The sequence below is a fragment of the Prunus mume genome, linkage group LG6 (assembly GCF_029339155.1).
Source record: "Prunus mume cultivar Tortuosa linkage group LG6, ASM2933915v1, whole genome shotgun sequence".
Lineage (NCBI taxonomy): Eukaryota > Viridiplantae > Streptophyta > Magnoliopsida > Rosales > Rosaceae > Prunus > Prunus mume.
The window spans coordinates 8218615-8240487 of record NC_142703.1 but is presented as its reverse complement, the minus strand read 5'-3'; the positions used below and the strand labels follow the sequence as shown (position 1 = coordinate 8240487).

General features: G+C 37.3%; 4 protein-coding genes and 1 pseudogene across 5 annotated transcripts; 4 read left to right on the top strand and 1 right to left on the bottom strand.

The window, feature by feature from the left end:
• Nucleotides 1–157: 157 nt before the first annotated feature.
• On the bottom strand, nucleotides 158–3978 carry LOC103333803 (GTP binding Elongation factor Tu family protein). The gene is made up of 12 exons (XM_008236695.2): nucleotides 3696–3978; nucleotides 3357–3432; nucleotides 3038–3130; nucleotides 2831–2905; nucleotides 2656–2760; nucleotides 2449–2539; nucleotides 2159–2364; nucleotides 1675–1758; nucleotides 1377–1442; nucleotides 1224–1286; nucleotides 745–985; nucleotides 158–586 (listed from the first exon to the last, which is right to left on the bottom strand). The coding sequence occupies exons 1-12, from the start codon at nucleotides 3869–3871 to the stop codon at nucleotides 519–521; spliced, it is 1344 nt and encodes a 447-aa protein (XP_008234917.1). The 5' UTR covers nucleotides 3872–3978; the 3' UTR covers nucleotides 158–518.
• A 793-nt stretch (nucleotides 3979–4771) lies between these two features.
• On the top strand, nucleotides 4772–6531 carry LOC103333931 (GDSL esterase/lipase At1g54790-like). The gene is made up of 5 exons (XM_008236846.2): nucleotides 4772–5010; nucleotides 5116–5316; nucleotides 5404–5570; nucleotides 5643–5913; nucleotides 6001–6531. The coding sequence occupies exons 1-5, from the start codon at nucleotides 4815–4817 to the stop codon at nucleotides 6243–6245; spliced, it is 1080 nt and encodes a 359-aa protein (XP_008235068.1). The 5' UTR covers nucleotides 4772–4814; the 3' UTR covers nucleotides 6246–6531.
• A 1479-nt stretch (nucleotides 6532–8010) lies between these two features.
• On the top strand, nucleotides 8011–11511 carry LOC148916015 (E3 ubiquitin-protein ligase SP1-like). Its single transcript, XM_089055037.1, has 8 exons — nucleotides 8011–8091; nucleotides 8213–8307; nucleotides 8472–8640; nucleotides 8730–8795; nucleotides 9045–9162; nucleotides 9246–9304; nucleotides 11155–11235; nucleotides 11386–11511. Exons 1-8 carry the CDS (start codon nucleotides 8011–8013, stop codon nucleotides 11509–11511), a joined length of 795 nt encoding a protein of 264 aa, XP_088911163.1.
• Nucleotides 10847–15414, top strand: LOC103333932 (E3 ubiquitin-protein ligase SP1-like; annotated as a pseudogene). Its single transcript, XR_016127653.1, has 14 exons — nucleotides 10847–11049; nucleotides 11155–11235; nucleotides 11386–11498; nucleotides 11659–12310; nucleotides 12397–12449; nucleotides 12841–12959; nucleotides 13066–13168; nucleotides 13373–13509; nucleotides 13585–13650; nucleotides 14164–14276; nucleotides 14426–14545; nucleotides 14792–14835; nucleotides 14927–15014; nucleotides 15107–15414. The product of XR_016127653.1 is annotated as an E3 ubiquitin-protein ligase SP1-like (transcript).
• Nucleotides 15415–18033: 2619 nt separating this feature from the next.
• On the top strand, nucleotides 18034–21482 carry LOC103333804 (E3 ubiquitin-protein ligase SP1-like). The gene is made up of 11 exons (XM_008236696.2): nucleotides 18034–18593; nucleotides 18765–18817; nucleotides 19023–19144; nucleotides 19243–19338; nucleotides 19531–19668; nucleotides 19742–19807; nucleotides 20181–20293; nucleotides 20395–20505; nucleotides 20743–20786; nucleotides 20877–20979; nucleotides 21076–21482. The coding sequence occupies exons 1-11, from the start codon at nucleotides 18520–18522 to the stop codon at nucleotides 21176–21178; spliced, it is 1023 nt and encodes a 340-aa protein (XP_008234918.1). The 5' UTR covers nucleotides 18034–18519; the 3' UTR covers nucleotides 21179–21482.
• The last annotated feature ends 391 nt before the right edge of the window (nucleotides 21483–21873 follow it).

The window sequence follows — 21873 nt, the reverse complement described above, 5'->3', positions numbered from 1 at the left end:
TTGGCTCTTTATGTTATCTTTGTTTGATTATTTTCTATCTGGGCACGTTTTTTTGGTAAAAGGCAAAATCTTCTATTTATACCATTACCTTTTTTCGCAACTAGCAAGCATGCAAACCCAAAAACGAACAAAGAGAACATACAAGGAACAATTAGGCTTTCAACAAGTGAAACAGATTAGCAATGACGGCCACCGGAAGATAAAAAAATAATGTCACATTGTACATGGTAAAGAATATAAATTACTTGAACGAACAGACACTGATCACATTATTGACAGCCTTGGTAAAAACTATGGGATGAAAACGTGCCAAATTTCCTTCTTAATTTACTCTGTTCTTTTCCTAACACAGATGATCTCATCGAAAATACCTAAAACAAACTCATGCAACGCGGATTATGTAACCAATTACCACACGTCAGTTTTTTCTAAGTGAAGAGTTCTTTTGGTTCCCCACCCCTTTTTCCACTAATGTGCATACAGAAAGAGATTCAAGGATCGAGCCGGAAAATCTCATCTCAGAGTACTTTAGAAACAACTCCTGCACCAACCGTTCTACCTCCTTCCCTCAAGGCAAATCTTTGTCCTGCCACATGAACGTAGGGAAGTTTTAGCTTTCAAAACTTCAATTAAAAGGAATAGGGAAACAGAAACAGTGAAACTCTGGAAATAACAACCACGTCAAATTAACACACAGACGAGCAGATTATTTAGCTTTCAGCAGCAGAGATGATGTGTACAAACCTGCTTCAAGAGGAACCGGTTGAATCAGCTCAAAAACTGCAGTAACATTGTCCCCAGGCATAACCATCTTAACATCTTCAGGCAATTCTACCTTTCCAGTGATATCTGCAGTCCTCATATAAAACTGAGGCCTGTAGTTTGAGAAAAAGGCAGTATGGCGTCCACCTTCATCCTTTGTGAGGACATATATCTCTGCTTCAAACCTCTTGTGTGTCTTCACTGTTCCTGGCTTAGCAATTACCTATGCAATAGGAACAAACAAGTGCAGCAGAGCCATCCAACATTTACAACAGTCAGTGCTGAAACAGAGTTTAGTTGCCCAAACAATTGAAAGAAACTTAGCGCATCAAATAAAAAATAACCAATAAAAGAATCATTTTCACAAGGTATAAACTCACTAGGTAATATCCACAAGTTCAATATCTTTTCTTAAAATAATTTCCACACGTAATTTTTCTGCTGCAATTGAAACCACACACCTGTCCTCGTTGGATATCCTCCCTCTTTAGACCTCGAAGAAGAAGACCAACATTATCACCAGCCTAGTCGAGTGCACAAACCCATCATGAGATATATTTTGTGCGGTAAAAAAGCCTTAATATATTGAAGTGTGTTTAGAATCAGTCACTTACTTCTCCATGATCCAAGATTTTCTTGAACATCTCAACACCAGTCACCACTGTTTTCAAAGGAGCACCCTGACAAAGAACACAAACTAAGGATTAGCCCTTCTTAGAGTGGTATTTTATCCTCAAGCTATCAAAACTAATTCAAAGATCAATGCCACCTAAATTAAAGGTCCACCTTAGGCCAATGCCAACTCATAGAATGAGTTGCATAGCAAAACATTTGCTAAAGTAATAAAAGGGAAATAGATGCACAAGAAAGCTTTGCAGCACCAAACAATATAAAAACTTGTGTTAGACAGACCTGATGCAACCCCAGAATCTCAACTTCCTCGCCAACTTTAATGGTCCCTTGCTCAACACGACCAGTGGCAACAGTTCCACGACCCTTCAAAACACAAAAGAAATTGATAATGTGAAGTGACCGCTAAAAATGAAACTACCTACTACAAAAAACCACGCACAAAAGAAAAAGAAAATCAAATAAAAATAAGGATCAGAACAGTGTAAGGCATTAGAAATGTGAAACACAAGAATATGGGCAATTCAAATAAATCACATCAATTTTATAATAGTAATAGTTTATAATAAAAATAATAGTTTCATGATCAAAACAGTAGTAATTGTAAAAGCAGCAGCAATGATATTACGAGAGCAACGTACCCAGATGTTATGAACAAAATTAAAGGCCAACTTTAAGACAATCCTTGTCACAAATGTCAATGCCCTAAAGGGATTAATATTTAGGAATGTCTACACGAGTATGGCTAAATGCATGCCCAACTTACCTGGATTGAGAAAACATCTTCAATTGGCATCAGGAAAGGTTTGTCAAGTTGGCGTACAGGGTCAGGAATGTATTCATCCACAGAATCCATAAGTTTTAGAATTGCCTTTTTGCCAATCTCTTCATTTGTGCCTTGTAAAGCCGACAGAGCTGAACCCCGGACGATAGGGATTTCATCCCCAGGGAACTTGTAGAAGCTAAGAAGCTCTGCCAGAAACATAAGACAAATTAAAAAACTTCAATTGAATATAAAGCCGTCTGCTAATAAAGTGATCTCCTAAATCTACGAACCACGGAGCTCCATTTCCACAAGCTCCAACAACTCTGGATCATCAACAGCATCGACTTTATTGAGAAAACACACAAGTGATGGCACACCGACCTGTGCAATACACCCAACAAAAAAGTATAAATATACATCAATGTGCACACAAATACACGAGAAAAAGCACATAAGTTTGATTTTCTTTGCAATCTGATGACCCCAAAAATACCCACCTGTCGAGCCAGCAGAATGTGTTCCTTAGTTTGTGGCATAGGCCCATCAGGAGCAGATACAACCAAAATGCCCCCATCCATTTGGGCAGCTCCAGTAATCATGTTCTGTGCGTTAATCATACTTATTAGAAGAATTCATGTATGCAAATATTGTTCCCTTAAATTCAAAGCTTACTTTGACATAATCTGCGTGTCCTGGGCAGTCCACATGTGCATAGTGTCGCTTGACAGTCTCATACTCTACATGAGCCTTCAAAATCAAGGCAAACCCAAGTTAGGTTGGGATAATACTTTGAGAAGATGAGTCAATAACCTAATTGAAGCTTACACTATTCCACAAATACCAAAATGCCAAGATGATAATTAAGAAAAACATACTAACCGTTGCAATTGTAATTCCTCTCTTTTTCTCTTCAGGGGCCTTATCAATTTCATCAAAGGCTATAGCCTTAGCTTTTCCTTCTTCTGCTAGTACCTGAGGAAAATATAAAACATTACGATTATGGAAAATTCTTTCTTTTTCTGTTGACAACTCTTTCATATGTACCGGGCCTCATTTCATGAGAAGGAGACGTATTATAGGTTGGAAAAGCTGCTCTCTTCAGCAAATTCTTTTCAGGTTCTTACTTAAGAAGGAAATACAGATAAACATACAGTCCAGAAATATGCATAGAAAAGCAATCACTGCATCAATGACCAACCTTTGTAATTGCGGCAGTCAGAGTGGTTTTTCCATGATCGACATGTCCAATTGTTCCAACATTCACATGAGGTTTTCTGTTGGCCAAACAGCATCATATGTATAAAGAATGTGATTATAGTTACAAACCAGAAAAATTCCTATCCCATGATATTCAAGTTCAAAAGAGTAAACAAGAAAAGAATGGTGATAAATCCAATTCAGACTAAAATGATAAATTGGGGCAAATTAAACAATACAAAACTCAAGCGTACAAATCTCTCTCTTCTAAAAGTCCCATTTTTTATTATGAAAAATTCCAACTCAAAGTAACAAACACACAAAACGGATGAATACTAACGTGCGTGTGAAGGTGGCCATGGATCTCCACCAAGGATTGGGGCTAGAAGATCGGTCATTTCCGAAACTAGATTCAGAGATTGAAGAACCAACTGATCCTCGGGTACACCAATAGATTTGCGAGGAGTAGGGGAGGATGCGCCTGGAGCTAGGGTTTCTGAGAGCGACCGCAGCCATTGGAAATGAGGACGAAGAAGCAGAGAGAAGGATTTGCTTCAGCCTTCACTCAGAGTGTGGCGGAGACTTGGTGTGTTTGTGGTTTGTGGGGTTTTAGGCTTTAAGCCGTTTAGGGCTTTTGGGATTTCTCGAGGGTTTTGCTGACGGGCTTTTGGTAACAAAATAACCACCCGTATCAATCGAACCCGGCCCGTCTTTTCTGTAATCGCACGACGACGACGACATGACGGATGACGCTGAAGTATCAAGCCATCCAACGACTTGTAGTACAAGGGGATGCTTACACCTTAATTACAAGTAAACAATTCTTACTAAGTTCATTTTCCAATAATTGGTCAAGACACCAATATCTATAAGTCTAGTCTTATGAAAAAGTGTGTAATGTCTTTGTATAGACTCATTTCACATTTGAGGGTAATTTTGTGTCCTCTCACGTTTATCTCTCATGTGCTGGTCACGTGATCGCTTATTGTGAGAGGAACGTTGTATACACATTTGGATGTAGAATTTTTTCCTATTGATTACTTGAATTAGTTCTATATTTTGTCACTTCTCTAATCAGATAAGGTCATGGTCCAGTTGTAACTTAGAGGTCGGTGTGTAAGCAAATTTCTTTCTTGAATTAACATAGCAGAATACTTAGATGATTGGATCATCTCAAAGTTGAGGCTTGTAGTAGAGGGCTAAGTGTCAGAAAGCAAGACAAGTTACCCACAATTTGCCCTGTATATTTTTCAGACCTTTGCATTCGTACTTAAGGCACTTCATCGCATTTGCATCCCTACGTGGCTATTTCAGCTTACAAGACACCTATATCTTACCAAACTTTTGTTTTCAAGTTCCGGCCTGCCACCTTAACCTTAAGCACCTATATATATTAAAGATTGTTTCACCTCTAATGACCTTAACCATCCATCTTCAATAAAAATCATCCTTTTTAACCATGGCTCTGAAAGTCCTTGCCCTTCAATTACTAGCCTCATTGGCTGCATTCTTGCCTACAACCAGCCCCGCCAATCTCAGTTATCCGGCTGTCTTTAACTTCGGCGATTCGAATTCAGACACCGGAGGCCTCAATGCAGGAATTGCTTTTCCTATTAAACGTTTCTGCAATGGCTATTTGATCATTGATTACATAAGTATATATATTTCTGTTCTTACATGTACATGTATATAGATTTGGTTTACATAGACATGTTTGACATGTTACAATTTTACTTTATTTGCATTAATATATGCTGCAGTGAATGAAATGGACCTACCATTTCTGAATCCATACTTGGATTCTGTTGGTGCACCAAGCTTCCAAACTGGATGTAATTTTGCAACAGGAGGGTCTACTGTTCTTCCAGCCAGTGCAGCCTCAATAAGCCCCTTCTCCTTTGGAATTCAGGTTGCTCAATTTGGCAGATTCAAGGCAAAAGCTCTTGAGTTACTATCTAAAGGTACTGATTATATACTGTGGTAAGAATTGGCTTGTTGATCATGTGGAATTTACTGATGAGAGTTTTGGTGACTGGTGTGGGATTTAGACAAGAAGCTTCAAAATGTCCTCCCTTTCGAAGATAATTTCAAGCAGGGCCTTTACACATTCGATGTGGGACAGAATGATCTTGATGGTGCATTTTCTTTAAAATCAGAAGACCAAGTAGTTGCTTTAATCCCATCTATTATGACCGAATTCGAGACCGGAATTCAGGTTCTGTCTGCCATTTTTCATACTTCAGAATCTTAATTTGAGACAGTTAATAACTTTTGTTTTCTTTTGCAGAAACTATACAATCAGGGGGCTAGGAATTTTTGGATTCACAACACAGGTCCACTGGGATGCCTACCAAGAATTATTGCAACATTTGGGAAAAACCCATCACAGCTTGACCAATTTGGATGCGTTGCTTCCCACAACCGTGCTGCTACTGCTTTCAATGCCCAACTGCATGATCTTTGTTTCAAGTTTCAGAGAAAATTCCCAGAAGCCAATGTTACTTACATCAACATCTACAAAATAAAGTTGGACCTCATCACAAACTATGCTCAATATGGTAAGATAGCTTTCCTAATTAATTTAAATTGGGTTTCTTGGATCTCAAGATTAATAATATCCAAGAATGTTAATTATTGGCTTTCAGGATTCAAACAAGGCATAGCAGCTTGCTGTGGATATGGTGGTCTGCCATTAAATTTTGATAATCGGATTAACTGTGGAGAAACCAAGAATCTCAATGGGACTTTGGTCACTGCAACACCATGCAATAATCCAGAAGAATATGTGAATTGGGACGGCAGCCATTATACTCGAGCTGCAAATCAGTATGTGTCAACCCAGATATTGACTGGAAATTTCTCAGAGACACTTGACATCTTCCAATATTGAATGCAAATTTTCTCAGAAACAATAAAACAAGTCTCAAAAGTCAGCAATGGCAGGCTACGTGTTCCATTTTCTGAAACTCTGTCTCTATATATCCATGGGCTGTAGTTAGCTTAATGGGATGAATTAATGTGTGAGGAGGCATGACGAAATAATTCTTGGTGTAACGAATATTTATCTTTTTAATACTGAAACTCGTCGAAGTTTAATTCCCTCGTCACTTATTGATGAAATGAAAATTTGTGTAACCTGTAATGTATGATTTATACATGATCAAGTGTTTGCCTCATTCCGTTCTTGAAACTTGATACAAAGGGAGGGGTGTTAATGTAGAACAGAACCAAGTGCTTGCCTAAATATGACTCGTTTTCCCCTAAATTTTTTTAAAAATCGTATAGCCGGTCGGCTAAACTTGTTTTACCTAATTTTTTAAAGAGAGTTTCACTAAAACACCCAAAATAGGGGTTGAAATTATAAAAAAACTCAAGCATTATTTAAACATATAAACACACCCAAAACCCATCATTACACACACTCAAAAAACCCATTTATAAACACACCAAAAAAGTTGACTTTGGGTGTGTTTCTATGTTTAAATAGTGCTTGGGTTTTTTTATAAATACATGTCTAGGATTGGGTTTATTTATAAATTTGTATTTTTTAAAATAGTATAGCCGAACGGCTATACGCGGTTTTACACGCTGGCCCCTAATCCCTGGGCGGGTCCTCGTTTGTTTTTTCATAAACGTATAGCCGCGCGGCTATACTAGAGTTTTAAAATTTTTAAAAAATACAGTATAGCCGGCCGGCGTTACGGGTTTCTTTAATTTTTTTTAATAAACAGTATAGCCGCCCAGCTATACCCCTACAAATACTATAGCCGGTCGGCTATACTCGGTTTATTAATGTTTCTTAAAATAGTATAGCCGCTCGGCGATACGAGAATTTTTTTCATTTTATAAAAAAATAGTACAGCCGTCCGGCCGTACTGGGTTTTTTTAGTTTTAATTTGTTTTAACTTGTTTTAATAAATAGTATAGCCGAGCGGCAATACTCATATATATATATATATATATATATATATCAGTATGTGAATTGGGACTTTGGTCACTGCAACACCATGCGCTAATCCAGAAGAGTACGTGAATTGGGACGGCAACCATTATACTCAAGCTTCAAATCAGTATGTGTCAAACCAGATATTGACAGGAAATTACTCAGAGGCACTTGCAATCTTCCAATATTATTGACTCAGCAATGGTGGCAAGCTACATTTTCCACTTTCTGAAACTCTCTCCCTATAGCTATGGGCTCTAGTTAGATTAATGGGATGAATGTGTGAGGAAGCATGACGAAATAACTCGTGGTGTAACGAATAATTCTCTTTTCAACATTGGAAATGGTCGAAGTTTAAATCCCTCATCACTTACTGATGAAATGAAAATTTGTGTAACATGTAATGTATGATCTGTACATTCATTATACATAATCAAGTGCTTGCCTCGTTCTGTTCTTGAAACTTGACACAAAGGGAGGGGTGTTAATGCAGAACAGAACCCAAGTGCTTGCCTAAATATGAATATATATATTTCTTGGTCATCAAGTTTACTCTTTTATTCCTTTCTTTACCTTGTTTCAACTTTATTTATTTCATGAGTTTTTTTTAATTTATTTAAATTCCACTATAAAATGACTTGTTGTTATGTAAAAGAGCATCAGTTGAATAATAGAAAAGAACGAATTTGTTTCTCTTCATAGAGAGTACAAGATGCCTAAGCATGGAATACAAATCATAACTCCCATGAACTGTGAAATTAGTGGTTTACAAGGTGTAGTTGTGGAGCAAAGGGTATACAAATCATAACTCTAAACAACTTATACAAATTTGGATGCTTTCTTTAGTGGTGGGTTTTTTTTTGGGTTGGGGGTTGTAATTGATAATCAACAATCTTGTTGACATCTTTTTATAGGAAGAACAATATTTTCTCAAACGCATCAAGGATGATGAATGGATGAAGGATTATAAATTCATGCCTTCTATCACAAAAGAAGTTCCATGGTATTTGATGAGAAATTGTTCTCTCTCTCTGCCTCATTCTCTCACACAAGACTATGCAACTATATGGTGTGTTCCTTTTTGTGCTGGATTGAAGAAATTTTATATCTGCTTCACTTGGAGCTGAAATTTGACTTAACAGGACATGGTGGTTCCTTGATTTTGTTATATAAGGATGATGAGACTTTTCGTGTGAATGTGGTGGGAGCTCGAAGTGCAGAAGGCTTTTACTGCACACATCGATATGCAGTTTTTGAACCATCAAGGAGCTGGCATGGAGTTGAGACATTACATGATCTCGAAAACCTTCCGTGCATAACAAAAGGGAAGGAGGACCGCCAGGTTGGCCTTCCTTTACTAGTAATCTTTATATGCATACAAAACTCCATTGGGTTCAAGTAATGTGATGGCTTGGCTCTATTTTGTCTTAGGTCCTTGGAGTCAAACGAATTGAGCGGGTGCTTCCAATTGGTACTTCTTTGAGTGTTATTGGTGAGGTATGTTGTTTAATATGATGCTGCAAGTACTTCATACCCTTTGACATACAAATAGAGACTTAAAACCTAAAAATTACCTTGATCCTTGGAAGAATCTAGTGTGGAACTATAAACGGCTTTATTAAGTTGTAGTTGAGGCCCCATGTTAAAATCCTCGTCCCTCAATATTGCCCCATTTTATCCACAAAATGTTATCTGATGGAGCTTTTGTTGACATGGAAATGCCCCCATTGTACAATTCTTGTTCAGGCTGTCAAAGATGGCAATGGTACTATTTACATTCAGAGACCAGCCGGAGGAGGACCATTTTATGTCTCTCCAAGAACCATTGATCAGATCACTGAAGGGCAGAGGGGCGATGCAAGATACAATTTACAAACATGTGTCTTTCTTCATGTGTGCTTTCTCTGAAGGCTAAACTAATAATATACATGTCTTTAATCACCAGGGTTTTCTATGGTGGATCTGTCGTTCTCACTTTGCTTGGTGTTGCCGATATTGGTTTGCATGTTCTGACCACACGGCCTCGTTGAGAAATTGCAGAGAAGAGGAATATATGTCGATGATTGTAATGGATTATACTTTTAGAAGAATTTGAAGGCCTTAAATTGTCTCTTTATATTCTCAATTTGACTTTGCTCACACACAAACACATACACTTGACATCTTCCAATATTGAATGCAAATTTTCTCATGGGATCCAACTCCTCAGTTGTATTAGTAAAACTAAAAACAATGTAACAAGTCTCTGAAGTCAGCAATGGCAAGCTACATTTTCCATTTTCTAAAACTCAAGTCTCTATACCAACGTGGTCTAGCCGAGTAGAAAAATGCATTGACTTGTAAATAAGTGGTCTCAAGTTCGAACTCTAATGGCACTTGAGTAGTGTGTGTGAGAAACCTCCATCGAGTTGTAATTTAGACTATTGCTTGTGTTTAAATAAATAAATAAAACTGTCTCTATACCTTAATGGGTCTTCCCAAGATTGGAAATGGTCACTTGATGGAAATTTTGTGTAAAATTATGAATATTATTATGGTATTATATTATGCTTAATTCATGTATGACCATTTACCAATTAAAACAAGATACCGAAGTTCATCTATTACTTAAAACAAAAGTGGCACCAACTGCTAACGGGGTCTAACTCAGTGTAAAATGGTCATAACTTGTAAACAAAAGGCCTCATGGTAGAAGAAGATGTTTGGAGGTATACTATTTTGTTTGTTGGGAGGTGCTTCTGTGACAGGTCAGTTTATGCTCCAGCTTTATGTTAATCGTCTCCCTTCAAAAGATTCAAGCGTTTTGTTCAGCAAAGCTCAGTATGCACTGTTTACGGAGTTCAAGGGTTTGGGTATGCACTGTTTCTTTTTTCCAGTAGAAACTCTTGAAATTCCTATATCATATATATTTTTTAAATCTCGTTTTACTGTTCAGAGCCATTGTTGAAATCTGACAATAGATTGATGGTTGCATTTCGGGGAAATTTCTATATAATACATGTATTCCTTGGCGCTATTCGCCGGGTTTTTTTTTATTTTTATTTAATAATTAGCCGAACGGCTATAATTTGTCATTTTTTTAAATAATAGTATAGCCGTGCGGTTATACTCTTCACTCGTTAAAAAAGCTAGTATAGCCGTTCGGCTATACCGTCTTTTTATTATTAACGCTAGCCGACCGAGTACACTCTAAAATCGTATAGCCGAACGGCTATACTGGGCCTTTTTTCTTTTTGAAAAATACATCGTAGAGCCGGTCGGCTATACTCTGCCCAGCCGACCGGCTATACATTTTTTATCTGTAAAAATAGTACAGCCGAGCGGCTATACTCGGTGTTAATGTTTCCAAAAATAGTATAGCCGCACGGCTATACTGACTTTGACACGTGAGTACCTAATCGTTGGCGGGGTTTTCTGTTTTTTGTAAATAGTATAGCCGAACGGCCGTACCGGATTTTTTTTGTTTTATTTTTTTTTAAACATATAGTATAGCCGCGCGGGTTAAAATTCACCCAAATGCAGAAGACTCATAAACTCTTGAATTCTACCACACAAGAAGTCCCACGGTATTTGGTGAGAATTTACTCTCTCTCTCTCTCTCTCAACCATGGTGTGTTCATTTGGTGGGAGCTCAAAGTGCCAGCGGCTTTTACTGCCCTGCTGAAAATGCAGTATTTAAAGGATCAAAGAAAAGCTGGCCTGGAATTGAGACAGTAGCTGATCTCGAAAACCTTCCTTCCATAACAAAAGGGTAGAAAGACCGCAAGATTTGGCTTACTTTATTAGTGATCTTTATATACATACAAAACTTCATTGGTTCTTCAAGTAATATGATGGCTTGGATATTTTGCCTTAGGTCCTTGGAGTCAAAAGAATTGAGCGTGTACTTCCAGTTGGTACTTCTTTAAGTGTTGTTGGTGATCCTTGGATAAACTTAGTATGAAACTATAAACTCTTTACTAGGTTGTAGTTTCATAGAATTCCCCCATTTTATTTGCACCAAGTTCTTAGATGGAGCTTTTGTTGATATTGAAATGTTATGATGTTTATGACATTGAAATGCCCCCATTTTATGATTCTTGTTCAGGCTGTCAAAGATGGCAATGCTACCATTTCGATTCGGGCACCGGATGGAGGACCATTTTATGTCTCTCCCCATACCATTGATCAGCTCACTGGAGACAGTAGGATTTGGGCAAGGTTGGTTGTATGAATCCCTGAATGCATACAAACATGTTGTAGCGTGTGTGTGTATGTTTGCGACGTTTTTTCGTTTGCTGCTGCTTGTGTCATGTGCATCTCTTCCTCCATGTGTGCTTTCTCTGAACTCCAAACTAACGTATATGTCTTTCCTTGCCAGCTTCTGCTACTTTGCAATGGCCCTCAACTTTCTGCTTATGAATGTAAATTTGCAACTTCTATAACTTTTTAGTGTAACGGCACCATTCGTTTTGAGGTTGAAAGTGGTCTGAGTAAATTCCTCTTTCTCTCACTGATTTATTTTACAGTATAATTAACGTTTATCAATTTTTAAAATGTAAGATAAAAATGTTCAAACCTGGCGTTCAAGAAAAGGATTGATGCAGAAAATTCAATGTCACTTCTTGCCCTACAAACGCGTGCCGTGCAGAAGAATTTCTACTGCCCGCAAGCTGTTCGATAAAATTCCGATTAGAACTGATGACGTCGCACATAACTTTAAAAATACACGTGTCCGTTGGGAATGAGGATTTTAGGAATTTAAATTATTTTAAATAAGGATTTTTTTGCCCTCGTACTAATTTTGGTTTCCTTCATTCGTAAGCTTTCTTACTTCTTAAGTGGAAAGTTCTTCTACATAACTAGACTTCTTGTTATGAAAGGAATTTAGTTGAATAACAAAAAGAAAAAAAGAAAAAAAGAATTTGTTTTCTTCTTCGGAGAGGCAGAGAGTTGAAGATGCGAGATTGGAACTGGTTATTGTGTTGCCTGGGTGCAGTTGCTATTTTCCTTCTTGGATGGAGCCACAGCAGGTCTGTTCATGCTCCATTATTAACGATTAATTTGAAGTTATTGTAGAAAGAAATTAAACTTGTTTGGTGTTTTTGTGATTTTACAGGGATGCAGATATTCTTAAAGCGGTGCCTCGGATTGACCAGTTGAGCGAATTGGGTATGTGCCTTTCTTGAAAAGTTTTTATCGATTTTTCTAGTTTGGCGCCTTTTCTGAAAGACTGTTGGAGAATTCCTGTCTTTTCCATAAACGTGTAGAAATTCTTAGTTGTTCTTGAAATTCCATTTGAGTTCGATTTACAATTTGTAATTTTGATAAACGTGTATGAGAAAAGAAGCAATGTGATGATGAGATTGAAACGGTTGTGAGTATACATGGAACTCATCACAAATGTTAGAGAGTAAAGTTTTTAGTCCTGGCAGCGCACTGCTTTGCCTTTTAAACGCATTTTCATATGAAACATCTGCTGGGAAAAGATTTATTTGCTAGTGATGCTGTTAATCTGCTTGGATTTGTTTCCAAAATAACAATGTCTTCTTTCATGTTTCAGCAAAATTGTTGGATGCTGAGCATGTGCCCTTGGTGGTTGGAATTTCAGGGAGAGTTTGCTCTGAAACCCCCATAAACTGTGAGTTTGGTGGTTTACGAGGTGTAATTGTGGAGCAATGCTTACAAATCACAACTCTAGATGCCATATATAGTATGGGATTCTTTCTTTTGAGGTTATTTTTATTTTTATTTTTTCTAATTGCAATCTTCTTGATATATTCTTTAGGCAGAACAAAAGTTTTTGAAACGCAACGTGGATGGTGATTGGAGATCGGGTTCTGATTTTATGCTTTCAACGTGCAAAGAAGTCCCCTGGTATTTGTCCCCTGGTATTTGGTGAGTGGCCGTGCTCTCTTTCTCTGTGTCTCATGAGAGTATCAGTACGCAACCATGGTGTATTTGGGGTGTGGTCTTCTTAGAGAATTCCACATGTTCATTGTTGTGCTTGATTAAGTAAATATTAGTTTTGGGTGCACTTGGTTGAACGTTGAGTAACGTGATATGATGGTGGTTCCTTGGTTTTTTATACCAAGATGATGGGACTGGTCGTGTGAATGCGGTGGGAGCTCAAGGTGCCTCAGGCTTTAACCTTCCGGCTTCAAGTGGGGTATTTGAACAGTCAAGGAGATGCCTCAAATGTGAGACAATAGATTACCGCCCAGGCCTCAAGGTTTGCCTTGTTTAGTAATCTATATATCTGACAAAACTTATCGGTTCAACTAAATTTTTCACTATTTTGTCTTAGGTACTTGGAGTCAAACGAACTAAGTGGGTACTTCCAGTTGGTACTTCTTTGAGTGTTGTTGGCGAGGTATGTTGTAATTCAATGTGATGCTGCAAGTAATTCATATCCCAAGGTTTTGAAGCACCTTCATTTCATACAACTACGCTCTGAAGCTAATAATCAACTACTAGTATTCAGATAATTCAATGTGCATGTGTGTGTATATATATATATATATATATATATATGACTTTAAATTATCGAATTACAGCATATCAGTTTAATATGCTACCAAACTTTACATAATTAAGTTGGATGGATGTTGTGGATGATGCGCATGTATGTACTCCAACCACATTAATGTTTTCCAAGGATGAGCCTTTTTTGCTTAGAAGAACTTGGTATGGTATACACAATAAAAGGCTTTAACTTGTAGTTTCATAGTATACACAATAAACAGCTTTAACTTATAGTTTCATAGACATGCCCCATTTATTAGTAGGAAGTTCACTAATGGAGATTTTTTTGCACATTTAAATGTTATGATGTTAGTCTACTTAATTATATACTAATCCTTCAATCTTTCAAGTTCATCTTCAGGTTGTCAAAGATGCCGTTGGTACCATTCGAATTCAAAAACCCCACGATGGGCCATTTTATGTCTCTCCCAAATCCATTGACGAGCTCATTGCAAGCCATAGGAACTGGGGAAGGTTGTTAATATGAATGTCTGAATGCATATAGAAATGTGTGTGCTAGTGTTGTGTGTGTGTGCGTGTGTGTGTTTATACCTCTGCACTGCTCATGTGCTTTTTTATGTGTGCTTTATCTAAAGTCTAATTAATATAGATTTCTTTACCAGGTTTCTCAAATATGCATCTTTTGGTTTGGCTTTCATCGGTCTTACTTTGATTGCCATGGAATTTAATGAATACATCATGGAAAGACAGCGCCGCTTTGAATTGCAGAGAAGCCTGACCAGGTAAGTTTTTTGCCCAAGTTACGTTTATTGAGAAACTAACTGCGAGTAAAAATGCTGCTTATATGATCTGCAAAGGACAAACATCATATGTTGATGTTGTTTCTCATGAAAATATGTCACACCTGTGCCATAGAGGTGTATTTTTGGATAGAAGCCCAACTTATTTAACTCTACATGTGTGTTTTTTCCATCGTCTTTTCTTCTGTCTGTTGAGACCAATAGAAAATGAAATTCCTGCCTATGCAGGGCTGTTGCTGCAGCTTCTGTAAGACCTGGGGAAGATGATGAAGGTATATTGCGGAGCGTCCCAACCACACTGTTATTTTCCATATACTATATTTTCCTAAATGTACTAAGAGTCTTGAACTTTTTGTCTCCTAGGTTCAGACGAAGGGGCTGTTGATGCATCAAATGGTACCAATTCATGTGTGATATGCCTTGAGCAGGAGTATAGTGTTGTTTTTCTCCCGTAAGAACTGCCTTTCCCTCATTTGTTACAATAAAGCGTCTCATCTATTCCTTTGTTAAGTCAGCACACGTCTGAACCATTTATTTTTCCAGGTGTGGTTAACTTATATGTGCTGTTGTACAAGTTGATGCTTGAACCTGAGGAAGTGTCCCCTTTGCCGGCAACGAATTGTGCAGGTGGTGAGGACTTTCCGCCCTTGAGATTCTGCTTCAAATTTGAGGTTCTCTGCTCTAGTAGATGAAGAATTCTGGATGTGGCAACTTCAGTACACGGTGCTTTTCTGGATTCACTATTGAGATTTGTAAATGCTTAACGGCTAGAAATCCTTATTGTATCATTGTAAATTGATATGAGATATTATGGCCTGTCTGAGTTAGAGACAAGACACCAGTTCCGCTTTCGTTTTCCCCTCACTCAATCCCGAAATCCCCAATTCCGACGTCCTTCTCGATTTATCTTCTTCGGCTATACTTTCTCCATTCTTTAAAAAAAAAAATAATAATAACAATAATAATAATAATAATAATAGTATAGCCGAACGGCTATACTCTGTCATTTTAATATTTTTTAAATAAATAGTATCGCCGAACGGCTATACTCTCTCCTTTTTCCCCATAGCGGGCCGGCTATACTCTAGCCCTTTTTAATTTTTTACATAAATAGTATAGCCGGTCGGCTGTACTGTGCAGATATTTTAAATTTATTTATTAAATTGTATAGCCGGACGGCTATTCTCTAATTTTATTTTTAAAATAGTATAGCCGGCGGCTATACCACTTAACCGTATAGCCGAACGGCTATACTCTGTCCCTTTTAAATTTTATTGCTAAATAGTATAGTCGAGCGGCTATACTATTTGTCTCCCGTTTTGTCAGAATAAATAGTATCGCCGCGCGGCTAAACTCTATCCCCTTTTTTTTATTTACAAATTTATAAATAAACCCAATCCTAGACATGTATTTATAAAAAAATAATAATAATAATAGTATAGCCGCACGGCTATACACTGTCATTTTAATATTTTTTAAATAAATAGTATCGCCGCACGGCTATACTCTCTCCTTTTTTCTGTTTAAATAAATTGTATAGCCGGTCGGCTGTACTCTGCAGATATTTTAAATTTATTTATTGAATTGTATAGCCGCACGGCTATACTCTAATTTTATTTTTAAAATAGTATAGCCTGCGGCTATACCATTTAATAGTATAGCCGACCGGCTATACTCTGTATTCTTTTAAATTTTATTGCTAAATAGTATAGTCGAGCGGCTATACTACTTGTCTCCCGTTTTGTCAGAATAAATAGTTTAGCCGCGCGGCTAAACTCTATCAATTTTTCAAATTTATAAATAAACCCAATCCTAGACATGTATTTATAAAATAATAATAATAATAATAATAATAGTATAGCCGGACGGCTATACTCTGTCATTTTAATATTTTTTAAATAAATAGTATCGCCGCACGGCTATACTCTCTCCTTTTTTCCCCATACACTCTGGCCCTTTTTAATTGTTTAAATAAATTGTATAGCCGGTCGGCTGTACTCTGCAGATATTTTAAATTTATTTATTGAATTGTATAGCTGGACGGCTATACTCTAATTTTATTTTTAAAATAGTATAGCCTGCGGCTATACCATTTAATAGTATAGCCGACCGGCTATACTCTGTATTCTTTTAAATTTTATTGCTAAATAGTATAGTCGAGCGGCTATACTACTTGTCTCCCGTTTTGTCAGAATAAATAGTTTAGCCGCGCGGCTAAACTCTATCAATTTTTCAAATTTATAAATAAACCCAATCCTAGACATGTATTTATAAAATAATAATAATAATAATAATAATAGTATAGCCGGACGGCTATACTCTGTCATTTTAATATTTTTTAAATAAATAGTATCGCCGCACGGCTATACTCTCTCCTTTTTTCCCCATACACTCTGGCCCTTTTTAATTGTTTAAATAAATTGTATAGCCGGTCGGCTGTACTCTGCAGATATTTTAAATTTATTTATTGAATTGTATAGCTGGACGGCTATACTCTAATTTTATTTTTAAAATAGTATAGCCGGTGGCTATACCATTTACTAATAGTATAGCCGCCCGGCTATACTCTGTCCCTTTTAAATTTTATTGCTAAATAGTATAGTCGCGCGGCTATATTATTTGTCTCCCGTTTTGTCAGAATAAATAGTATAGCCGGGCGGCTATACTCTATCCCTTTTTTTTTTAATTACAAATTTATAAATAAACCCAATCCTAGACATGTATTTATAAAAAAATAATAATAATAATAATAATAGTAGTATAACCGAGCGGCTATACCCGTTCATTTTAATATTTTTTTAAATAAATAGTATCGCCGCACGGCTATATTGTCTCCTTTTTTTCCCATAGCGGGCCGACTATACTCAGTCCTTTTTTAATTGTTTAAATAAATAGTATAGCCGGTCGGCTGTACTCTGTAGATATTTTAAATTTATTTATTAAATTGTATAGCCGAACGGCCATACTCTAATTTTATTTATTAATAGTATAGCCGCTCGGCTATACGGCGTCCCTTTTAAATTTTATTGCTAAAAAGTATAGTCGCGCGGCCATACTATTTGCCTCCCGTTTTGTCGGAATAAATAGTATAGCCGCGCGGCTATACGCTATCCCTTTTTTTATTTACAAATTTATAAATAAACCAAATCCTAGACATGTATTTATAAAAAAATCCAAACACTATTTAAACATAGAAACACACCCAAAATCAACCTCAAAGTCAACTTTTTGGGTGTGTTTATAAATGAGTTTTGAGTGTGTGTAATGATGGATTTTGAGTGTGTTTATATGTTTAAATAATGCTTGAATTTTTTTATAATTTCAACCCTCATTTTAGGTGTTTTAGTGAAGCTCCTATTTTTATTTCATTCGATTGCAATGAAAATACGTCAACATTTAAAAAAAATTTCCTTTTTTTTCTGTCGGAAAAAAAAAGTTAAATAAAAACAATTCCCATCTTTGCATTGCACACCATTTCTATCCCCAACCCCAATCCACGTGAGTGATGGGTAGGATCTTAGCAAACGCCCAAACCGAAAGCTCTGTCGCTCTGTCTATGTCTCTCTCTCTCTCTCTCGTCCCTTCACCTCCCTCCGCCCTTGCCAACACTTCTCGTATCTAATTCCCTCTCCCTAATTTCCCTTCCCAACTTTTCCTTTTTAAGTTTCCCGGGAAGCAAACAGAAAGATTCGAGAACCCTTTCTTCGCGGTTTCCTATTTCCCTAGAATTTCTCTTTTCGTTTTCCCCTCCCAATCCCGAAATCCCTAATTCCGACGTCCTTCTCTATTTTTCTTCTTCAGCTTTTTCATAAAGCATCAATTTTTCGCGTATCATTTTCTTTCTTTATGAATCCGTTTATTGTAAACTTTGATCCCACCAGTATTACATAACTATGACGGAGAGAAATAGCTCGATGGTTTGGAATTAGGGTTTTACTTGTGGAGGGTTGTAAAAGATGCTGCCTTGGGGTGGATTAAGTTGTTGTTTGAGTGCAGCTGCTCTTTACCTTCTTGGCAGGAGCAGTGGCAGGTCAGTGTATGCTCCATTTTTAAAATTGGATCAGCTTTGTTTTAATAAGAGCTTAGTGACCATTAATTACACGCTTTGAAGTTATGAAGCACCTTGTCTTTTGTATTTATAAGTTCTTGGAGAGATTATATTTGTTGAGGGTAACTTCTTTGGTGTTTTGTGATTTCACAGGGATGCGGAAATTCTTAAATCGGCCACTCGGATTAATCAGTTGAAGGAATTGGGTATGCCCCTTTTTCTGAAATTGAAAGACCGGTTTTTGGTTTTTTATTTTCTTTTTTGGCGCCTTTTTTGAAAGCCATTGCCTTTTAAATGCATTTTCTTGTCGAACATCTGCCTGGGAAAAGATTTATCTGCTAGTGATCGATGCCGTTAGTCTGCTTGGCTTTGTTTCCTAAGTAAGAATTTTTGTCTTCTCTCACTTTTCAGCAAAATTGTTGGATTCCGAGTGCATATTACCATTGGTGGTTGCAATTTCGGGGAGAGTTAGCTCTGAAACCCCCATCACCTGTGAGTTCACTGGTTTACGAGGTGTAGTTGTGGAGGAAACGGTACACAAGTCATAACTCTAAACAATATATGCTTTCATCAGTCATGTTTTTGTTTTCTTTCGTAATTGGTAATTAACTATCTTGTTGATCTTCTTCAGGCAGAACAACACTTTTTGAAACACAATGATGCTGGTTCATGGATACAGGATTCTGCTTTGATGCTTTCAATGAGTAAAGAAGTCCCCTGGTACTTGGTGAGTATTTGTGCTCTCTCTCTCTCTCTCCTTCACATGAGAGTATGCAACAATGGCGTATTCGTGGTGTGGTCTTCTGAGACTTCCACATGTCCATTCTTGTGTTTGATTGAGTAAATATTATTTTCAGTTCACTTGGAGTTGAAAGTTGAGTATTAGGATATGATCGTGGTTCCTTGTTCTTTTTATCAGGATGATGGAAGTGGTCGTGTGCATGTGGTGGGAGCTCGAGGTGCCACAGGCTTTGTGTTGCCGGTCGCAAGTGAGGTATTTGAAGAGTCAGGGCGGTCCCTCGTACGTGGGACATTAGATTATCTTCAAGGCCTCAAGGTTTGTCTTGTTTAGTAATTATATCTGGCAAAACTAAGTGGGTTCAACTAATATGATAGTTATTTTGTCTCAGATGCTTGGTGTCAAACGAATTGAGAGAGTACTTCCAACAGGCACGTCTTTGAGTGTTGTTGGTGAGGTATGTTGTAGTTTAATATGATACTGTATCCTTTCATATAGAAATAGCTTAAAGCCAACAAATTACAATTGATATTCAGATAATAGACACAGTTTACATTATAGATTTACTGCTTCTACAAGCGTTTTTAGTTTAGTATGGTACCAAAATGTACTTAAGTTATGCATGTATGTAATCCAAACACCTTGATGTTTTCCGAGACTGAGCCTTGTGTCTTAGAAGAACTTGCACTCGTGTAAAACAGCTTTAACCTGTTGTTTAATAAACAAATCGCCCTTGTATTTGCAGCCAGTTCTTTGATTGTGTGCATTGAAATGTTATGATGTCGGTGTACTCATTTGTATACTCACTTATTATTTCAAATTTATATCAGGCTGTCAAAGATGACATTGGTACCATCCGGATTCAACGACCTCACAAAGGGCCATTTTATGTCTCTCCCAAAACCATTGATCAGCTTATTGCAAACCTTGGGAAATGGGCAAGGTTGTTTATATGAAAGCCTGAATGTGTATTGACATGTCACTCATGTGCCTCTTAATGGTGTGCTTTTTCTGAGGTCTAATTAATATAGATCTTTTTACCAGGTGGTACAAATACGCATCTTTGGGTTTGACCGTGTTTGGTGTTTATTTGGTTGCTAAGCATTCTATCCAATACATCTTGGAAAGAAGGCGCCGTTGGGAATTGCAGAGAAGGTAAGTTTCGCCTAAGTTTGTCTGTTTATTTGGAAATTGATTGCTCGTGGAAGTCGCTGCATATGTAGTATTGTAAAGGAAAACAGCATGTATTGATTTTGCACTCATAAAAATAGGCCGCCTGTTCCAAAGAGGTTTATTGTTTTGGGTAAAAGCCCAATTTATTCAACTCTGTTTCTTCCATTGTTTCTTCTGTCTGTCTGAGACAAATAGATAATGAAATTCCTGTCCGTGCAGGGTTCTTGCTGCAGCTGCTAAAAGATCTGGGGAAGATAATGAAGGTATATTGATGAGTGTCCTCGTTACAATGTTGTATGCAATTTATGCCCGAAAATGTACTGAAATGAAAGGCTGAACTTTTTTTCTCCCAGGTTCGAACGAAAAAGATGATAATGTGTCAGATGGGAGCAAGAGGCTGATGCCAGATTTATGTGTGATATGCCTTGAGCATGAGTATAATGCGGTTTTTGTGCCGTAAGAACTGCCTTTTCAGTATTTGATACAATAGGCAGTCTAATTTATTACTTCTTAAATTTAGAACATGGCTTATTCATTTATTTTTATCATCAGGTGTGGTCATATGTGCTGTTGTACAACATGCTCCTTGCACCTGACCAGTTGTCCTCTCTGCCGACGAAGAATTGATCAGGCAGTGAAAACTTTCCGCCATTAGGATTTTTTAGCTGTGAAGAAATCTTGACTGTTGAATGCCTGAGTTGTTCCTCATACTGGGAGTTTAACAAAGACCTTGTTATGCGGTGTAACTGTGCCAGTTCCCCCCACCCCCGGGCGGTGGAACTTTTGCTTATGAGTAAACTCGCAATGTTATATGCTTCTATATCCGGAAATATTCCTGACATGGTGCTTTCTCTCGTTGCTGTTGAAAATTTGTAAATGATTAACGGGCGAACATCCTTGTATCCTTGTATATTGATGTGATCTATAGAAACTATGGCCTCTTTTCTTGTTTGGTTTAACTGTGGCTTTTTCATTTGTTGGCTGATAATGCTTTTATTTTTGGTGGAAGAATGATTTTCGTTGTGGGTTGAAATGTTAGTCTTCACTAAGGCATCGCTTGACCACCAATTACAGCATAAAGATACACTTTACGACAAATGAGAAGAGATCTTAAAGCAAAGTTAACCTATGGGGAAAGGAGAAGAAAAGGAAATAATCTTCTTAACTTTGTATAATTTGATTCTTACATCTGAATGGAAAACAAAGGGAAGGAATATAACCCTAGCTTCCCATTCAAAATTTCCCCGCAAAACACGTGAAATGTGAAGAGAATGTTCGTTTACATCAACGAAGCTACAAAACTTTGTGATTTCTTCTTCTCAATAGAGTACTTTTCCAATTAAGTGCTGA

Coding starts and splice junctions, on each gene's coding strand:
- LOC148916015 (XM_089055037.1), top strand. CDS start 8,011: ATGCCTAAGCATGGAATACAAATCATAACTCCCATGAACTGTGAAATT. Junction 8,308..8,471: donor AAAGAAGTTCCATGGTATTT/GATGAGAAATTG, acceptor TTTGTTATATAA/GGATGATGAGACTTTTCGTG. Junction 11,236..11,385: donor GTGATCCTTGGATAAACTTA/GTATGAAACTAT, acceptor ATTCTTGTTCAG/GCTGTCAAAGATGGCAATGC.
- LOC103333931 (XM_008236846.2), top strand. CDS start 4,815: ATGGCTCTGAAAGTCCTTGCCCTTCAATTACTAGCCTCATTGGCTGCA. Junction 5,011..5,115: donor TTTGATCATTGATTACATAA/GTATATATATTT, acceptor TATATGCTGCAG/TGAATGAAATGGACCTACCA. Junction 5,317..5,403: donor TCTTGAGTTACTATCTAAAG/GTACTGATTATA, acceptor TGTGGGATTTAG/ACAAGAAGCTTCAAAATGTC.
- LOC103333803 (XM_008236695.2), bottom strand. CDS start 3,871: ATGGCTGCGGTCGCTCTCAGAAACCCTAGCTCCAGGCGCATCCTCCCC. Junction 3,433..3,695: donor ATGGCCACCTTCACACGCAC/GTTAGTATTCAT, acceptor TTTGGCCAACAG/AAAACCTCATGTGAATGTTG. Junction 2,761..2,830: donor GACACGCAGATTATGTCAAA/GTAAGCTTTGAA, acceptor ATTAACGCACAG/AACATGATTACTGGAGCTGC.
- LOC103333804 (XM_008236696.2), top strand. CDS start 18,520: ATGCTGCCTTGGGGTGGATTAAGTTGTTGTTTGAGTGCAGCTGCTCTT. Junction 20,294..20,394: donor AACCTTGGGAAATGGGCAAG/GTTGTTTATATG, acceptor TCTTTTTACCAG/GTGGTACAAATACGCATCTT. Junction 20,506..20,742: donor CGTTGGGAATTGCAGAGAAG/GTAAGTTTCGCC, acceptor CTGTCCGTGCAG/GGTTCTTGCTGCAGCTGCTA.